The sequence below is a fragment of the Nesoenas mayeri genome (genome assembly GCF_963082525.1).
Source record: "Nesoenas mayeri genome assembly, chromosome: 19".
Classification (NCBI taxonomy): Eukaryota; Metazoa; Chordata; class Aves; order Columbiformes; family Columbidae; genus Nesoenas; species Nesoenas mayeri.
The window spans coordinates 6,203,326-6,223,722 of record NC_137568.1 but is presented as its reverse complement, the minus strand read 5'-3'; the positions used below and the strand labels follow the sequence as shown (position 1 = coordinate 6,223,722).

The 20,397-nt window shown below is 40.6% G+C and overlaps 2 protein-coding genes across 2 annotated transcripts in view; one reads left to right on the top strand and one right to left on the bottom strand.

The window, feature by feature from the left end:
- TBCD (tubulin folding cofactor D) overlaps positions 1-20,397 on the bottom strand; it is a gene marked incomplete at its 5' end in the record, with an annotated part of 114,882 nt that overhangs the window by 68,048 nt on the left and 26,437 nt on the right. The gene's annotated exons all lie outside the window — the stretch shown is intronic.
- Positions 15,169-17,725, top strand: ZNF750 (zinc finger protein 750; the record flags this gene model as incomplete). Its single annotated transcript, XM_080356362.1, has 2 exons — positions 15,169-16,592; positions 17,005-17,725. 2 exons carry the CDS (start codon positions 15,169-15,171, stop codon positions 17,723-17,725), a joined length of 2,145 nt encoding a protein of 714 aa, XP_080212488.1.

Below are 20,397 nucleotides of genomic sequence, written 5' to 3'. Positions count from 1 at the left end.
ATTCATGCTCTTCTACAGCGTTGATGAAGGGAGTGGAGCATCTCCTGTGTGAGGAAAGGCTGAGGGAGCTGGGGCTCTGGAGCTGGACAAGAGGAGACTGAGGGGTGACCTCATTCATGTTTACAGATATGTAAAGGGGGAGTGTCAGGAGGATGGAGCCAGGCTCTTCTCAGTGACAACCAATGATAGGACAAGGGGTAATGGGTTCAAACTGGAACACAGGAGGTTCCACTTAAATTTGAGAAGAAACTTCTTCTCAGTGAGGGTGGCAGAGCCTGGCCCAGGCTGCCCAGGGAGGTTGTGGAGTCTCCTTCTCTGCAGACATTCCAACCCGCCTGGACACCTTCCTGTGTAACCTCATCTGGGTGTTCCTGCTCCATGGGGGGATTGCACTGGATGAGCTTTCCAGGTCCCTTCCAACCCCTGACACTCTGGGATTCTGTACTTTGCATCTGTTACGCAGTTTCAAGTCACCATTCAAACCGCCTCTCAAGCACTGTGTGGTCAGAGTGCTGCACTGTACTGCTTCAAATTTTCAGATTTAAAATCACGCCGAGTTCACATCTAAAATAACTTTTTAGAACAAAACCACAAATTAAAAAAATATTCAGCAAAAAAAAAAAATCCAAAAGAAACTTATTTTAGTTTGGAAGAGACAAATTTCTTTGTTCTTGAAATTATGAACATGCCTTTTTTATTTAAAAGTAGGAGACTGGGAGATACAACAAGGAGAAGACCTGAATAGCTACTAAACTTTGAAAGTTAGCATTTTTTTCATAGATCAACATTAAAAGTTTCCAATTAAAATCAGAGGATAAGTAGTGTCCACTCTCAACCTAATTATTAAAACAATATCCACCTGTTTAGGTCTGCGAACGCTCCAGAAAATACAGTCACCTTTCCCTGTAGCCTAGAGGTATTAATAAGCACCTGTTCCACTCCACCCTGCCTTACCTAACAACATAACTGCAGGTTGCAACACAGCTCTTTGCCCAAGCCTTGTGAAAATAAAGAAACAACTTCTGCCTTCAAAGCATTACAAACAACAGACTTGGGTTTTTTTTTTCCTCATACTGGAGACAGGTTGCATGGATATTTTGCTTTTTAAACACAGATTTTAGAGAGTCAGATGCTTAGCGCCTTTAAGGTTAAGAAAACTTATGGAAGACATTGTATACTGAAAGGTCACATGTACATAAGTAAAAAATGCGTCATACTATTCCTTTAAACACATACTCCACACAAACCTAGACTGTAACACATGCCATCAGGAGCCCCATGTTACCTAGACTGTAACACATGCCATCAGGAGCCCCATGTTACTTTAACTTCTGATTGTCATGTTTTTAATTTATTGCAATGTTTATCATAGAAAACATACAAACACAGCAATTAAACAAACAAACAACACAAACCTGTTCCTTAGCCTTAGGTCTTGTCTCCACAAGAAAATTGCAAAATTCCATGTCAATGCTATTCCATTTAAAACAGACTTGATCACTGGAACTCGAGTTAATTAAGAATTGTTTAAATTTTGTTGGAAACAGAAACATGCCACTCGCAAAACAGGTTAAGCTCATGTCACCTTTTAGGTAAGTCTTAAGTTTTGATATGGACCACTTATGTAGAGAAGCCTTCTCAATTCATAAGTAATGTATTGCAAATATAGATTTATAAAATATAAGAAAAATACTACAAAGCAATGGATGTGCGCTAGTGCTGAAGGAAGCGTACACAATGTCACTGTAGGGTCAGCTAAACAGATAATTAATGAATTATGAAGCTTAAACACAGCTATAAGTATCAATACGAAGAATAATAACTTAATTCTTCACATTTTTCTTTAACAAAAGTAGCACATTGCATAAGTGTCCTTCAGTAGCTTCATCTTCTTTGTGAGCCTCGGGCATAAAAAAAAAGAGTAAACAGCCATATCTCCAGTATGTCGGCTTCCCATGTTTTAAACAGCATACCTATCGCCAGCGTGCATATGCTAAAAAAAGAACTCCGGCTTTTCAACGTAAAGAATTTCAGACTTGAGACCACATGCTCTTACATGGCACTCTAACCTCTTTTAGAAAGAGGCAGGTCTTAATCGTAACTTCATTAGGGCTGTTATACTAATATTTCATGTATCAACACAGATGAAAACACAGATAATTTGGGGTTAGGCCCATGATCAGAAATAAATATTTGCCTAAAGTTCTGCCAAATGTTTATGATTTGTTTTCATTTTTCTATACAAGGCGTCTACTTGAGAATTTCTTCTTAAAGGACTATCTCATCCAGAGGATAAAATCTCCACTGAGGATCAGAACATGCATGTGCTGCTTTGTCTGTTGAAAAATCCCCAGTGTTCCAGTGAAATGCTCTAACACCGTAGGGCAACTGCCTGAAATGTGTCCCAGGCGGCCTCTCCCCTCTCATTCCTGCACTCAGGTTCGACCTCTGTAGGAGTTGGCCAGGAAAGAAGGGCAGAATTTCACCATTCATTCATTCATTCATTCATCCATCCTCACAAGAGATGTGAGAATTTAACAGCTCGAGTCTCTTAAGCTGCCATCGCTTTCTCACTATTCTTAACACTGACCCACGCATAGAAGGCTGGATATATGCATATCCACAGACCAAACAAGCATTTTCTAACCCATGACTACGAAGGGCTGTGTCTGTCTGGCTGCAATCTCACTTCAGTCTCTCCCTATGTAATGAACTAAGAGAGCCTTTAATTATATAGTCACGTGATTTTTTTTTCCATGGACCTATCTCAGTGAGCACACAGGAAAGACCTGCTCCAGCAATGAATCACAGCTGGGCAGCAGAGGAGATTGTTGTCTGTGCTGCCGCCGAGGGAGGAAAACATGTAATGCAAAGCCTGGCTTTCAGGCGGAGGGAAGGGACTGCTGGCCGAGCTGGATGTTGCCCTAAAGAACTGCATTCTAACTACACCTCTGCCAAAGACTTACTGTTTGATACCAGTCATATAACTTAAATACAGTATTTAAAAGAAATGGACGCTAGCTCTCATTGCCCAGGTATCTGCTTCAATAAACTAATGGCAGGTTAGCAGGAGTGCTACAGCACTGAAATTAGTGCGAGCTTTTGAGCGTGGCAGGGGGCCAGGGAGGAAGCAGACATCTGGATTTTGGCCAGTCTATCTCAACATCATTCTGTAATGCAGCCATAAAAACTCAAAATCTTTAAGCCCAGCTATGTTGAAAGGTCTGCAGCTGACCTAAGTCAGTATTAATCCACCTTCTCTGAAACACAGAGCGCTGAATGTTTTGGGGATTCATCTGCCCACTCACGCCCAAGGCCATGCTAGAGACCTTCCTGCAGGTTTACAGCTCAGAGCTCTTCCTTTAACTTCACCGATAGCAAACTGCAGTTCAAGGACATGAAGAAACAGGCTTATGAAAGAATCCTACTAAGCAAATGAATTACTTACACTGAAGGAGTATAAAAATTTTGTAAACTTATAACACCACATGTCAGAAAAGAAAAATCACCAAAGAAACCCCAACCTTTAGGCTAAGGTTGTGCAATACTGAGATAAACCCTACGGTGAAAAAGCTGGAAGCAATTCATTGTCATTTATTCCCTGCTTAGTATTTATACCATTTCCCAGTTGTGCTGAGGGAGGGACCTTTCCTGTTACAGCTTCAGCTGTGACATCTATCCCTGCTCATACCTGCTGGCTAGAGAAAAGAAAATCTGCACTATTTCTAATGCTTCCTTGCTAATTTGAAAACTATTACAATGACATATGCATTAGAACTTTTTAAAATATTATCTTCAAGATCGTGCATCATTTTTAAAGTTCACCTGGGTGTTAGAGAACTAAGAAATTCTCCTGTAACCAGCCTTTCAGGTTTGGGTGTTCTCTCTTTTTAAGAGTCCACCTAAGACAGGTAGATTTTTTTCATTTCTTCCTGTATCTATGATGAAAAGCACCTGGAATCCTGCCCAAAGCCTCACAATTAACCACCACTGCCGAGCAGACTAACACATTTCAGAGACTTCCTGCTGCATCCTCCTCCACAATCCCTGGCAGCTGCAAATCAGTAGCAAGCAACTTAGTCTGGAATATGAAAACACAGAGGGTAACCCTTCAAAACAGAGTACGTAAACAAGTTTTAAAAGTTACATAACATATTTCTATAAGACTATTTAAATTGTAGTCCAAGCTAAACTTCTTTCTCGAACACATTTGAAAGCAGTGTTGTCTTTATCTTGTGTTAGGTCTTTTTTCCTTTTAACAAATGGCACGGTGAAACTGGACAAGCAAAAAATGTTTCTTTTTCATTGTGTGAAGAGCTTTTCAGACTTTGTGGTTTTTTTAAGTATATCAAGCTACACATAAATATCAGGAAGCACCATTCTCTGTACTCTCAGATCAAATACACAGGAATCAGGTATCAATACTGGCAAACGTGTGAGCATTCTCTGTACCAGGAACACCGATAATCTGGTACTACCGCAGAGCACATTTCCACTCTAACCAAATTAATGAGATATTTGCAATAGAAGCTGAGGGAATTTTAAAACTGCAGATGCAAGTCATGCAAACACAGCTATTCTTTCTTTAGCTGCCACTATTTTGAAACCTTCTGCCCCCTCACTCCCAGTACTTAAAACCGCAGACTTTAACGCTCCCTACAGTTTCCTCTTACACCTTTTTGCTTCTCCTTTTATTCTGAAAGTAAATTATAAATCACAGAATCCCAGAATGTCAGGGATTGGAAGGGACCTCGAAAGCTCATCCAGTGCAATCCCCTCATGGAGCAGGAACACCCAGATGAGGTTACACAGGAAGGTGTCCAGGCGGGTTGGAATACCTGCAGAGAAGGAGACTCCACAACCTCCCTGGGCAGCCTGGGCCAGGCTCTGCCACCCTCACTGAGAAGAAGTTTCTTCTCAAATTTATGTGGAACCTCTTGTGTTCCAGTTTGTACCCATTAGCCCTTGTCCTGCCGCTGGTTGTCACCGAGAAGAGCCTGGCTCCATCCTCCTGACACTCACCCTTTATACATCTGTAAACATTAATGAGGTCACCCCTCAGTCTCCTCTTGTCCAGCTCCAGAGCCCCAGCTCCCTCAGCCTTTCCTCACACGGGAGATGCTCCACTCCCTTCAACATCTTTCTTGCCCTGGGTCTTCATGAGTTATTGTTTGGTTGTGTGTTGTTCCTCCCCATTTCCACCCTTGGTATTTATTCTGAGATTAAAAAACTCAAATTCAAGATTTGGATCACTTGTATTGACCCACCGGTGCCAGACTCCTGAATTAGCCATTAGCTGTGTATCTCATCAGCATTCTTGCCATCTGTTTAAATGTTCCTTTCACTGTTGCCACGGCCAGAAAAGGAGAGAGGGATTGTTGGGTTGTTTTAGTCTATCCACTGTGAACGAGTAAGGGTATCTAAGGCAGCAAGCGGATCAAAAAGCACATTTTTCTTGCTGGAATCCTCCCAAGATAAGCACCAATTCATTGCACGTGTCACCACACAGTTCTTCCCATTTTCTTAATTTTCACTGATGCAAATGTTTCCAACCTGACTTTAAACATATCTGGTTTTATAGCAAAACCAGGATCACATAAAGCACAACAAACAAACAAAAAAAAAGAGCAATGTATCTTTGATTGTTAAACATTAATATTCCTACCACTGATTTCATTTAAGAGACTTTCTCTGGCTTTAAGAGAAAGTTTAGGCCCATAGCCATTTAGAGCTACAGCTGCGACTATTCAGCAGTCAACAAGCTGTTGAGAGATTTTAACACCAGAACACTTTTAATCTCACCACTGACATATTAAGAACACCAAGGAAGTTTCATGTTCCTATATATGACACACCTTATTAGCTAGAAAGTTTATACTATGCTGTCATCAAGAGAAATTTTAATAACGTCCTTTCACAAGCAAACCAGAAATTCAAGTAAACTAGGATTCTCTTGTTTGTTTAGTATTTTATCCCCACCCAATTAAATAAAAAACCCCTATAAATAATAGTCTGAAGCCTACAAAACCACAAATACAGCACAAAACAAAAGCTGTGAAATCATACTGAAACCACACTGAAATTTAAGTTTTTGGCCCTAACACACGCTGTACAGTGAAAAGTGTTTCGTTTAGGAGTGCTGCAATTCCAAATGTAGAAATTCACACACTGGCAATGAAAAAAATGATTATTAAAACCCCCTTCTTATAAACTGTCCATAGTTTTGCCTGCAGTCTCAGTTTGTGACGTTACCTACTTCCCCCAAGATGCTTCACTGCCCAGGGGTGAGGATGGGAATCGGAAGCTGATCCTCGTTTCAGGCCAAACACTAACAGCACAGGCCACAATAAATATCTAAAAATATGATCTGCAGTTGTTATTAACTGCTGAGCTTTTATTCTTTTCCCATACAAGTAATTTGCTCTAGTAATCATGAACAAGAGGCTCACAAACATCAGCAGGGTAATCTGCCCAGACATATCTCCAAAGTCAGGGACTGGAATCGTTATGAAAAACAAAGGCACATTTCAAAGGTGTTACTCGAAAAGCATTAAGACTAATAACTATTCATATGGGATAGAAGAAAATAATTATGAGAATATTGTACAAGAATCATGTAATGTTTTGGGGCACAGCAGGAGTTACAGCAATTATATTCAAATACATTTGCCCCCCCTGGGAACAGTATGGAGTTACCTAGCCCAAACACGCAGATACAATACAGATAGCAAAATCTGTCGATCAGTTTAAGTGATCAAAGAAAGAAAAAAGGACTTTCTTGAATGTTTAGCTCAAAGCCACCCATGCAGATACATAACTAAGATGACAAAACCAGGAGTGATTACTGCCAGTCACACAAGTCTAAGACATTTCCTTTGTATGCCAAGCTAAGCTGCACTAGCTCCATGTCCACCGGTGTCCAACCACATGTGGTTATTCACATCTACCTACAATCCTTCTTCTTTCTTGGGGTAACCAACTGGTTCATGAATTTGTAAGGCATCTCTAGAAAGAGATGGAAACGCTGCTGTCTGATAACCAGGACCATCCTCTGAATGCGGGTACCAGAGTTCTGACTGATCCGAGTTAAAGTTGGAAATGCAGCAGGAAAGCTATGACATAGTGGCCATCACAGAGACATGGTGGGATGACTCATATGACTGGAGTGCTGCTATGTGTGGCTACAGGCTCTTCAGAAAAGACAGGCACCGTAGGAGAGGTGGAGGGGTGGCTTTATACGACTGTTAAACTTGAGGTCAGCAGTGACAAGGTTGAGTGCCTGTGGACCAGAATCAGGGGGAAGTCCAACAAGACTGACATCCTCAGGGGTGTCTGTTCTTAGACCGCCCAACCAGGACGATGAAGGAGATGAATTATTCTACAAGCAGCTGGCAGGTGTCTCAAAATCGACACCTCTTGTTCTTGTGGGTGACTTTAACCTGACAGATACCTGCTGGGAGCTCAATACTGCACAGAAGAGGCAGTCTAGGAATTTCCTAGAGTGTATAGGGGACAATTTCCTTCATCAGCTGGTAAATGAGCCTACCAGGGGTAAGGCCCCACTAGACCTACTGTTTATAAACAGAGAAGGGCTGGTGGGAGATGTAGTGGTTGGAGGCCACCTGGGGCATAGCGACCATGAAATAATAGAAATAATAGAGTTTTCAATACTCAGAGGTGCAAGGAGAGCCATTAATAAAACCTCTACACTGGACTTCCGGAGGGCAGATTTTTGCCTATTCAGAAGTCTAGTTCAGAGCATACCCTGGGAAACAATGCTTAAAAACAAGGGGGGCTAGGAGGGTTGGACACACTTCAAGCAGGAGGTTTTGAGTGCACAGGAACAGGCCATATCAGTGTGCCGAAAGGCTAGCTGGCGGGGAAGACAACTGGCTTGGCTAAACAGGGAGATTCTGAAGGAAATCAGAAATAAAAAGAGAGTTTACTGACTGTGGAAAGAAGGGCTGGCTACTTATAAAGAATTTCTGAAAATAGCTACATCATGCAGAAAAAAAATCAGGGAAACAAAAGTGCAATTTGAAGTCAATTTGGCCAATTCTGTCAGGGATAATAAAAAGTCCTTCTTTAAATACGTTAATAACAAAAGGAGGGGCAAGGAAAACCTCCATTTTCTGTTGGACTTTGAGGGAAATACAGTTAACAAAGATGAGGAGAAAGCTGAGGTACTTAATACCTACTTTGCCTCAGTTTCTACCAGTAAGACAGGTGGCCCCCAGGACAACTGGCCTCTGGAGGTGGTTGGCAGAGATAGGAAGCCAAAGAGCCCCCTTGTATTCCAGGAAGAAATAGTTGGTGACTTCCTGAGCCATCTGGATCCTCACAAGTCTATGGGACCAGACAGAATCCATCCTAGGGTGATGAGGGAGCTAGCAGAAGAGCTCGCCAAGCCGCTCTCCATCATCTTCCAACAGTCCTGGCTCACTGGGGAGGTCCCATATGATTGGAAATCGGCAAGTGTTACCCCAATCCACAAAAAGGGCTGCAAAGCTGACCCTGGCAACTACAGGCCTGTCAGCCTGACCTCAGTGCCTGGCAGGATTATGGAGCAGATCACCCTGAATGGAATCACACAGCATCTTCAGCATGGACAAGGGATCAGACCCAGCCAGCATGGGTTTAGGAGGGGCAGGTCCTGTCTGACCAACCTGATCTCCTTTTATGATCAGGTGACCCGCCTGGTGGATGAGAGGAAAGCTGTAGATGTGGTCTATCTAGACTTCAGCAAAGCCTTTCACACCGTGTCCCATCATATACTCCTGCAAAAGCTGGTAGCCCATGGCTTGGACAAGTGCCCTCTCTGCTGGGTTCAGAACTGGCTGAAGGGCCGGGCCCAGAGAGTGCTGGTGAATGGGGCTGCATCCAGCTGGTGGCCACTCACTAGTGGTGTCCCCAGCGGTCAGTGTTGGGTCCAAGGGTTGGACTTGATGATCTCTGAGGTCTTTTCCAACCCAGTCAATTCTGTAATAACATCTTCTGGTGACAACACCAAGGACTTTTCTCCTTAGGTCTTTTCAGAAACATCGTTTTACACTGCTAAGCTGCATTACAGGAAAATAATAATAAATAATTTTTAAAAGAGTCACCTGTCTACCTTAAAATTAACGACTGCTTACATTCAGAAAAAAATTCCAGAAAACTACGTTGGCATAGCAAAGGGAAGGATGGGCATCTGTGTGCCCAGATAGGAAAGCAGATGTCTATACGTTATTCCATTGAGATACAGGCTACACCTCTAAAATTATTTAGGAGACACTGCTTTAGAGACTGATTTTTAAACAACTTTTACCCACTGCCTAAACAGGTTCTATAGTGGCAATTTCTTTAATTTTCATTCAAATGACCATAGTTTTGCCATATATAAAACTCATCCTACTTCTATATTTAAAGGTTCCAATAACCTGCAGCTGTCTTATCTACAGAGCAGTGGGTGAAACAAGAGAGTTATCATGTGCACCCAGCTGAATTTAACAGTTATGAACAGCAATTTTAACATCTGAATAACATGAGAATCAGTAGCCAAAAAACCCTTTTTTTTTTACATTCAGTAACAGTAAAAATTTTTAGAGAGAGCTGGAACTATCAGAAGATTTTCCTTTTAACAACCAGTATGCAAGAGGTTAGTACTTCACTAAACAACTCAGCAACATCACTAGATGACTGGCAAATACTTTAATAAATTCATCATTTATAAACTCTAACTAAAATGCAACTAAAAGCAAGTACTAGTACTAATCAGTGGATGATCGTTTGACTTTCTCTTCTCACCATTCAGCCACACAGCTCCTAAGCAAACGTACAGACGTGCTAATCGATTTCCTGCTGAGGTGACTCCTTCCCATGTACAGGATCTGTACATTTGACTGTTGATTATAGACAAGCTTTGGCAGGTCCCTGTGGCAAGCGAGCGTGAAGGTGGTTCAGTCCCGCCTTCAGAAAGGCGACTCACGACGGACATAAGGATTTAAATAAAAATGGAGAGAGGGAGGAAAAAAAGCCCAAGAATATTAAAGCTACAAAGACATTCAATTTTAAAAAGTCAGTCTTTAATAAAAGAATAAAATTATTATTTTTAAGCTTTATTATCCCCCGTGCAGAGTCAATTCTGCTGCTCACAAGTCACCTTTACGGAAGTTAAATCCATTAAAAGCTCAGGATATTACCAAAGCCATTTCTGACCCCACAGTGCAGAGAAACTCGGAGGAACAGCCACTACAGTTTAGAGTAAAACTTGGTTGTTGGAGGGCACAAAAGCGACAAGAGCTCCCTTCGATAGCTTAGATGCTGAGGTAATGCTGAATGAAAGCAGTGGACGCAAACAAATGAATCGTAGCTTCAGGCTGGAGTAATATCAGGTGCATCTCTACACCCCGAGGGCTCAACTCCTACACTTCTTAAGTCCCTCCCCTGAAACAACCTCCTGCAGTTTCACTTAGAGCCCAAGCCCAGAACAGGTACTTCTCTCCCAGCAGTGACAGCTCCAGCTTCCCACAGGGATCCCCTGGAAGGCTGCAGACATCTATGTGCCTGGTGAGTACACTTCTTTAGAGCCTTTTTTTTGCCAATAAAGTGTGTTTGTATTAACATCTAACGAGTAAATCAGAGGTGTTCATTTAGCAGCTGTCTCAAAAGCCTGCGTTACTCTCAGCAGGTGCATTTACTGCACCAGTTCAAGCTTTCAGCAGAAAGTTTCAACAGGACAGAGAAATATTTCAGTTTGAGAGAAAAACTAACCCTTGTGAGTTTTTACAATACCTAACTCTCGTCGATGCGAAGTGGTTTAAGTACCTTCTTTTATACAGGAAGTTAAAGTGTTATACTGAAGTATGACAAAAAGCTGCATTGCTTAAAATTGCTGTATTTAGTCTGCCAAATATTCTTCTCAGCGTAGTATCAGGTTAATCTGAAAAGCTTGTATAAAAATAAAGTGCTCTTGTTCTGATTTATTATTTTCCAGCTTCTGGGAAATTAGCACCAAAAATTGGATTGTTTTGAATTATTATCTCTCTAGTCAGTTCAAGTGTACTAAGACTTCGAATTATTAATATTTACAAAGATTTTTATTTCTTATCCACACTGCCTAACGAACTTATTTAATGTGTTTCTGTACTTCCCTCACACACACACAGACATTGCGCGATCCTCTCCGCTCCCTTCCCGTCCTCACCAACCCACTCCTCTCACTCGTGTTTCCTCCTAATTAACAAACAGTTGCGTTAAAATTTATCTTTCAGTATATAGGAACTGGAAGTTTAGAAGGGAGTGGTGGTTAATCACTGGAAAATCTTCAGCTAGAATAAAACTCACAAATCTTGTTCTTGCAACACTCTAGGTAGGTGACAATGGCATGTCCTTGAGTTATGCAATAATGCCACATCACAATATTTTAATTATAGCATGTCCTTCAAAATGTTCCACCCCAGTGAGTACTCCTGGTCAGAGAGATCAACAGCACCAAAAGGACACTGCAATAATAATGGAGTGTACATGACAAACTGTTACGCAGTTTGCTAAAGCAGTGTCCTAAAAAGAAATATAATTACTGTCCCTGCTTATAATAAAAGACATTTGGAAATTTACTCTTTGATCAACTGGGCATCTTAAACAATTTAGTCTACTTAAAAACCTAAAAACCAACATGCACATATATATATGTACATATATACGTGTATGCGTATGAATGCTTATGTGCATATATGTGTATATACTTATACCCACGTACATTTTTGTTTATATATTTATTCACACACACATGCACACAATGTTAAGGATATTCTTGTTTTCTGGACTTGCTGGTATGTCAAAGGCAAGAAGGTAGCAACAGCAGACTCGGAGGAATAGGAGGAAGAAAACTTGGGGCTTTCAGTCTCGGGCTGGAAAGGGCTACAAGTGAGAGCCGTGAGGATACGCTGACAGGAAACAAACACCCGAGACAGCCTCAAGTTAAACCAACATTATCCAAATAACCTGTTTGCAATCAAAATATAAATAAACACCACTACTACCTTTCAAATGTAGAAAGATAGAATCCTAATAATACATAAATCTCTGCATTTCTAAAATCAGGTGTAGGGGAAATAAATTCTCACTCTAAAAAAAAAAATCACCCGAAAGTTATCTTGCTACTGAAGAATTTTTTCTCATTTTAAAGGATATTACAAGTGATGGCATTCAAGTTTGAGGAAAATCTACTGCTGGTTTTGATTTTTCTTTCTAATACTAAATTTTAATGTGGTAGGACAAAACATATGTTGTACAACTGCAAAAAACTACCATTACTTAGAGCCAGTTTTAATTGCTTGCACCTATTTTAAACCATTAATGTCTTTTCCAGCTGTCTGTGTGTGATCAAATAGTTTTAATGATCAAATACGTATCTCTGCCAGATACTCCTGTTTTTTACTCAAATTATCCTTCTTGTCTGGGTTTAGAAATATAGTATTACTGGCATTTTTAAAGCATGAGGAAAAAAATAAAGGGATTAAATAGTAAAAGAGAGAAACAAACCATTCATCTGGCTGACACCAGCCTACATTTACGAGAAGGTAAACACCCTGGCAAATAAGCTACTCGTCCTACAGCTCCGCAGTCGGAGGAGCAGGTCCGGGGAGCAGCCGTCTGCAGGCTGAGCGCCACCAAAACTAATTAAAAGCAAAAGAATAAGCTGTTGCAATTCTCTCCTACTGTACGCGCGGCAAAGAAGCTCCGGTGCTCGGAATCTCTAACATGAAAACTGCAACGATGCGTTTTGTCTTATTAAGAAACGATAGTTAGTACTCGGCTCAACAGGAATAACTTGAATCAAAGTTAAACAGCAAGTACAAAGTCGGGGTGGGGGGGAACAGGACACACAGGAATTTGCGTTATTAAGCAAAGGAAAGCTAGCAGAACAAGAAAATCTAATTAACATGTCTCTATTACAAATGCTGCACCTGAATGCAAATTCAGACTGTTATCATAAATGGCTCAGCTAAGAATGTAATGGAGTTTTGACAACAATATTTTTTTTCGAGAATAATTAGTCAAAGTACTTCCAAGAAGATATAAAGAACAGCAGGTACGAACTGACATGACCGAGTCCATTACAAACTGCCCATGTTAGTTATACATCATTAGTCAGAAGAAAAAACAAAGCAACAAGCTCACTTAAGGCAGAAAAAAAGTCCAGTCACCTATCTGGACACCCCCCCCCTCCTACGCCTCGGCATATTTTTTAATGTACAGGCATTATTCTTAATCATTCAAAGGAATTCTGGTTCTCATTATTTAAAATATTTTTAATACTGTATGATTTTTTTTTAATTTGCTGAATTACCATTGTAACCAGACTCCAATGACAAGACTTGAACATGCAGCTGTATAATTCAGGTTTTTGTTCATTGTTGCAGTATTGGTATCCAACTCAAACCACCAAAAAAGCTTTGCCAAAACCTGAAAAATGAAAAGCTACTTCTCTCCATGTTCCCTTTTCTTCAGTCTGCTGCATATTTAATCATTTGTTAATTTCAAGAAAAAGCTTGATTGTTTTTTCTAGTTACACAGCAGCTTTGCATTTTTCAGGGTGCCCTCACAATTACTATTTTAACAAAATTAACATTTCTATGACATCAGAAACAACATTTAATACAATTTGCTAAAATTACTATACCTGATGAAACAAGCAGCAATTCGGTAGCTTTGCCTTCAGTTTTCATAAGGTTGCATGTCATTTTCTATTCAATAATCTCTGATTTAGAATGCAAAACATCTCTAACTAAAATCTCACAGCATGTAATTAGGAACAATTCTTTTCCTAAAGTGAGTATTTTAACACTGCTAATTCAAACCTATGTGTAAAAAGCCTTTTTTTCTAAAAAAAAAGAAAAAATATCGAGCTATACTAGCCAGTCTTACAATTAGTATTCCTGTAGTTTCGGGTAACACAATAGATACAGTACGTGGTTTTGCAACAGTCATCATTTTGATAATGATGCTTATAGTTCATGATGAAATCATCAGTTTTTAGATCTCTGCCATAACACATCCTATAAAATCATGAGAACTTGACTCTGAGAGTTTCTCACGCCTTCAGAATCAGTGAACATAATGGAACAAGCCGATACAAGCCCTCCTGACTTATCTACTGGGCAAATCCTCAGGCTGTGTAAAGTATCCACAAACTCAGTTTTTCTGAAGAAAGGCAGATAGATCATTCCCCATAAATCAAATACTGCCAGACACTTTTTACTTGAATTAATACACTTGAGTGTCCGTGTTAACTATACGCAGTATGTTAGGAGCCACGCAGCAGAAGAATGTGAAATGTGTTTATCACGCAGAAGATTCTATTAGTCAGATATTGCAGCACTCATTTCTCTTAATTGAATTAGGAAGAGGAAGAAAATTGGTGTGGTTTTATCCTTCGAGAGATTGGCCACTTTTGAGGTATCCATTGAGATTAGGCTGTGAGGAAATGTCGTGCCGGTGAAAAGAGGGGGTTGGTCAGTCTCTCAAAGAGCCAACTCAGCTCTCCAGTCCAACCAATCTACTCCACACCCGCGTTGCACCCAGCAGGAAATTCCCTCCCTCTCTCCCCAACCAGCCCGACAAGCTTGTCCCACATCCAGCCGCTGCCAGGACCTGCCTCTTCCCACCCTCCCACCTCCACTCCTCTCTCAACAGCTCCACCTAGATTTCTACTTTCATCTTCTCAATGAACGTGCCTTCGGTTCTCAAGGCAAACGCTTTCAAGCCGGTAGGAGCGGCAGGTGATGGGCACTGCTGAAAATCAGGCCATTTCTGGCCACAACTGCACGTCTGGGTCAAGTCTGGCATCTAGAATTAGAAAGAAACCAACCCACAACACACCGTGTGTTAAAAGGGGGAACACAGTTAAAAGGATGTATCACTGTGTATTTAGCTCCATCTTCCACTACAGCTAATTTTGAACTCTGTGTTACAGTTCCTGCACCAGCAGCTGCACAAGTGGTGTTTTCCGGCACCCCCTGGTCCCTGAGACACCACGGACTGGCCTCCTCTCTTCACCTGGGCAGACGGATTCTAGAAACCTGAAAAACTGGAAATATCAAGAAGCTAAACGCGAGGAAAGCTAACCACAAGAAAGTTTTTATAAAGAATCATTACATTTAATTGTTTACAGCAGAAAAAAAAATGAGTCTCCTCAAAGAACGTAAACCAAAGAAGCCTCATTACATCCCAAGACCACCAGGGAAGCCATTTAAGTACAAGTGCTTTCAGTGCCCCTTTACTTGCAATGAGAAATCCCATCTTTTTAACCATATGAAATATGGCCTCTGCAAAAACTCCATTACTTTAGTATCAGAGCAGGATCGCATTATCAAGTGTCCAAAGACCAGTTCCTTGGAGCCCAAACAGATCAATCAGCTTGAATCTACAGTCAAACCGACCTCCTCTAAATCTGTCACAAATGGACTGTCGAATCTCGATTCAAAGCCTCAATATCCTTTCGCAAAAGAAGACACCAAGGAAAACGTTGAATTACAAAACCAGGCACCAAACACAGCAATTCAAGGACAAAAACCTGCGATTCAGAAGGAATTAACCCCGGCCAGTACAGCAGAAAGCGCTATCAGCATGCAGCCCCTTTTGGACAGCATTGTGAGACCCTCGGCTTTCGTTCCTGTAGGAGAACACAGAGACAGTAAAGGCCCGGACACTAGCGAAGTATCTGAAATTATATCAGTCTCTAACAAAAGTTCACCTTTTCACACTAAATCTGCATTTCATGCACCAAGTCACCCATGGAAAGCTGGTTCTCCTTTCCTCCCAGAGTTCCCACATAAAGTTGCTCCCACGAAGGGCTTTGGTTCCATTTCACCCTACATGCAACCGATGATTCCCGAGTACTCACCCCATTTTTATGAGCACAGGCTGGCTATCTACACACCTTACTTGCTTCCAGGTAATTCAGAGTGTGAGAGCTCTGCTCTCTCTGTCTACGGCACACAAGATCAAAGACACTTTCTTCCTCATCCTGGGCCACTTCCAAAACCCATAAATCCGTCGGCATATGAACACTATCGATTGTTCCAACAATATCATTCCACTCCTCCGATACCATATGGATTTTGTAGGCCAACAGATCCTCCATTTTACAGATTCTCACACGTAGCTGGTATTAACAGAGATCAAAATTCTCACCTCATGGAAGAAACTACCTTGCTATATCCAGCTTCTTTAAGCCCATCTCAACAATATCCTCTAAGTTCACACAAAAAACAAGCAGATTACGAAAAAGAAATGACATTATTGCATGCCAAAAGTCATTCCAAAGATGACCAAAATGAACGAGAGAATGCTAAAATGAGCCCTCTCGCAGGAAGCGCAGCAACCGGCTCCCCCGGCAGACCTAGCCCGACCAACTTCACTCAGACGAGCCACGCATGCGAAGGCTTATTTGACCTCTCTAACAAGTCGTCTTCCACATCGCTTGGCAAGTATGATCAACCAGAAGAAAATGTGACAGCTTTCAGACCTGTGAGAAAAAGCACTGATCAACCAACTCTAGTGCAAAGTGTGCAGACACAGCAAGAGAGAGAAGATTCACCTACCAGGTAAAATAATAAAATCACTTTGCAAATTCTTGTCGTTTACTAGGGACACACAGAGATAGACACATTTCATGTAATGCCCCTAAAGTATATTTAAATTTACAGCATTATTTGTTTTATATAACTGCGCAAAACACAGTACAACTCACAGTTGCTATAGTGAGTGGAACCACTCATTCTCCTTAAGTGTGCCAGGTATTTCCAACACCATTACTATGCACGTGTCTGTGTATGTCAGGGAATTACCTGTATTATAGTGATGTGTACAGCAAAAGGGACACGGGGGAGTTAAAAGGAGAAAGAACAAGTGTCAGGCTTCTAGATAGATTGTTTTCCCTTTTTCCTGCCCACTTCCTCAGCCTTAATTGAAAAGAGCAGCTGACAGTAAACTCTCTTTAATCCTCATTTCTTTCAGCATTAACGTCACTGATGAAGATCCACATACACAGAATGAAGGTCATAACAATGAAGGCTCACTGTCCAACACAGAAGATGACACAGGGATAGTTCCCCTTAATCTTTCAAAAAAGGCTGACACAAACACAGGAGCTGCTCATGAGCACACCTACAAAACCACGTCCAAAACAGAAAGTCAGAACTTTCTAGAATTGCAAGACATGCCTCTGAACCTCTCGGTAAAAGATTCCTGTAACACAGGAAGCCTGAAAACATCATTCCACAGTCCATCCCACGAGAATGGTGCTGCTACTTCTCCAAACACCGAAAATGACGCCTCCCGGGAAGATGCGTGTAACCCCAAGAACACTATTAACGGTGCCTGCGACAAGTCGTCTTTCACACCTCACAGCAACGAAGCTCAAGACTTAAGAATAATTGACAGCTGTGATGAACAGAAACAAACAGCGGCCGTAGCTCTGTGTCAGCTGGCTGCGTACAGCCCCAGCAAAGCCAGGATGGACGGCGACGGGCAGAGTCCGCAGGACAGTAACGCTGCCTGTACAGAAGCTACTCTTAAATCTTCTGAGACTCAGGATACTCAGTGCAACCAAAAAGTAAAAGGACAAAAAAGGACAAATCAAAAAGAATCGGCAAAGTCCCAGCAAGGCGCTAAAAGAGTCAGGCCAAATGACTGTAGCAGAGTCTTCACTTTAAGGAAGAGAACAAGGGTATCTTAATACTGCACCTCCCAATGAGTTTCTGCTCACAGAAGCTACTTATCAGCAACATCAGAAAATGTCTACAAACCATGTCTCATTGGTTTTGGTCCATGACCAGATATGTTCAATCTCTCCCATGTAAATAATGTTCATAATTTTATATTAATATTTTTAAGCAACTGAACTTTGCCTTGTATGAGCTCAGATTTTGATGAGTGAATTTTTGCATTGGTTACTAAAGCCAAAATGAATCTTCCAAGGTTTTTTGCAATTGTATTAATGTAAAATAACTTTTACAACTTCTTAAAAGACGTTTAAGCTCTTGAAACAATATTGTTCAATAACATACTGTCGTACTCTTTTTCAGGCTTAATTTCATTTAGTAGGAGTTTTTTTTGTCTTTTTTCTTTGAAAAATGTTTTATTTCACTGTGCAGTAGTTTAAATTAGCTTAAGATTAAACCTGGCTATTTAGAATTTACTGTAAAAACTGTTTATTGTGTGAATGCACTTTGCCATTATGCTGTAATACAAACCAGCAGACCAAATTTTGTTACTTGGAGGCAGGCGCCAGTTTAAGCAAGCTTGGCTAAGCAAGCTTTGCTTCTGTCAACTAAGAACAAGATTGAAGTTAAGCCAAAGCAAGCCTGCACCTATTTCACAAACAACTTTAACTGAACCCCCTATGAAAACAATACTGAAAATTTGAAGAGCTAAACAATTTAGGTGCCTGATCCTCTAAGGTGAGACAGACACTGGGCAACTTTCAAACTCCAAGCCTTGAAGTTATTTATATAATTTATTTCACCTGAGGCAATCTCTCCTGGTGCAGGTCTTATTTCAGTAAACACATATGCCTAATTATCAGTGTGCTTCTCTATACATCCTAAAACTGTTTTCTGTTTCTATAACTGTGTATATAAACTTCCAATTTTTGAAATAAATCTGTGACCTGTACTTAAAACATCTGGCAATTCATTAATGAACACAAATACATTCACTCCTCTATCTGTAACATGCATTTTGAAGAAAAATTAGCAAAGAAATCAGCTAATTTTTCAATTTCCAAGTACAATTCGGCATGGAATACCAATCAACTCTAAAAAAGGAGCTTTCTTCAGTGAAAGAAGTTCACTGTGCAGATTAATTCATCTGTAAATTAGCACCATAGGAAAAATCTCAGAATTTCGTCTGTCTTAAAGCTTCTGCGGGGCTTATACAAACTGCTATAAAAGTTTAATTAAAACAAGGCTGCTCCACTGTATAAACACCCCGTATAGATTTGCACAGTATGCGCTGTCAGCCTAAGTAAAACCAACCCAGACTAAGTATTATTCACTTAAAATTATGGGTATACATGTCTCCTTGATTCATTATACGGATAGGGGACATCCTCACCTGACTACACGTTACTAGTACCTATAAACCTACGTGAGGAGCAGCACTGCATTCAATGCAATGAAGAGCTCTTGGATTTTATTTCTAATTTCTTGCGCTATGGTGTTTTGAGCTAACAGCTCAGCCAGAGCATTGCAAGAAGTTTACCATTAATCAGTAAATTACAGGGGTTAATTTGCTGAGCTAACAAATAAACAAACAAAAAAGTAACCACACTGATCTTTAAACTTTCATAGAGCTTTTCCTAGATTATCAAAATACAAAATATCAACCTGAGTTTCAACAAAGGGAATATGGTAACAGAAAAAGTCCAATTAACTCAGATTACAAAAGCAAGGCAGTTAGAAAGTATGATGGATCAAGTTGTACGTGATGCAACAAGGAGAAAAATCTTCCTTCATAGGATCCCAGAATGTCAGGGATTGGAAGGGACTTGGAAAGCTCATCCAGTGCAATCCCCCCATGGAGCAGGAACACCCAGATGAGGTTACACAGGAAGGTGTCCAGGCGGGTTGGAATGTCTGCAGAGTAGGAGACTCCAAAACCTCCCTGGGCAGCCTGGGCCAGTGTCTGTCACCCTTACTGAGATGTTTATGTCCATCTCTTTCCCAGAAAGACCTTGCTGCCATGATTGTTCTCTCCTTCCCTATCTTAGTGTCATCTTTATCATACAAGAGCAAAAGTAATTAGAAAAGGGAAACCAACAGGAGGCTAGCTGCTCAAAAACTGTCACATGCAAAACAGATACTGTATTGGACATGAGCTCTTTTCATGGAGACAGAATAATAAAACCAGTATTAAATACCATATTTTACAGTTTCTTTTAGAATAAGTCAATAGATCTTCAGAATAGAAAAGATTTGGCAACCTCACTTACTTGTATGAAACAGCAGTTTTGAAACATTTTGGAAAATTAGTGCTGAACTTCTCTGTTCAACATAGGAGAGCCAGATGAGATCAGAAGAACCAACCAGCCCAAGACTTTGCTGGAAAGGTGTGCAATAGTGGATGGCTACTACTACATTATGCTTTTGTCATTTCACCTTTATACAAAACTGACCAAAATCACAAACCAGAGAACTACTTTCCCATCAGTATCTCTGTACTTCAATGTATGTTGATATATACAGAACACACTAAGAAACAATTTCTCTGCCATGTTCTTTCTTTCCATCCTGCTATTTCAAAAACCCTTTAAAAATTAGAAAGTTCATTGTATAAATTACGCAAAATTGGCTCCAATATTTAATCAGAAAGAAACAGCATAAGCAACTAGCTTTAAAGTGCAAGTTA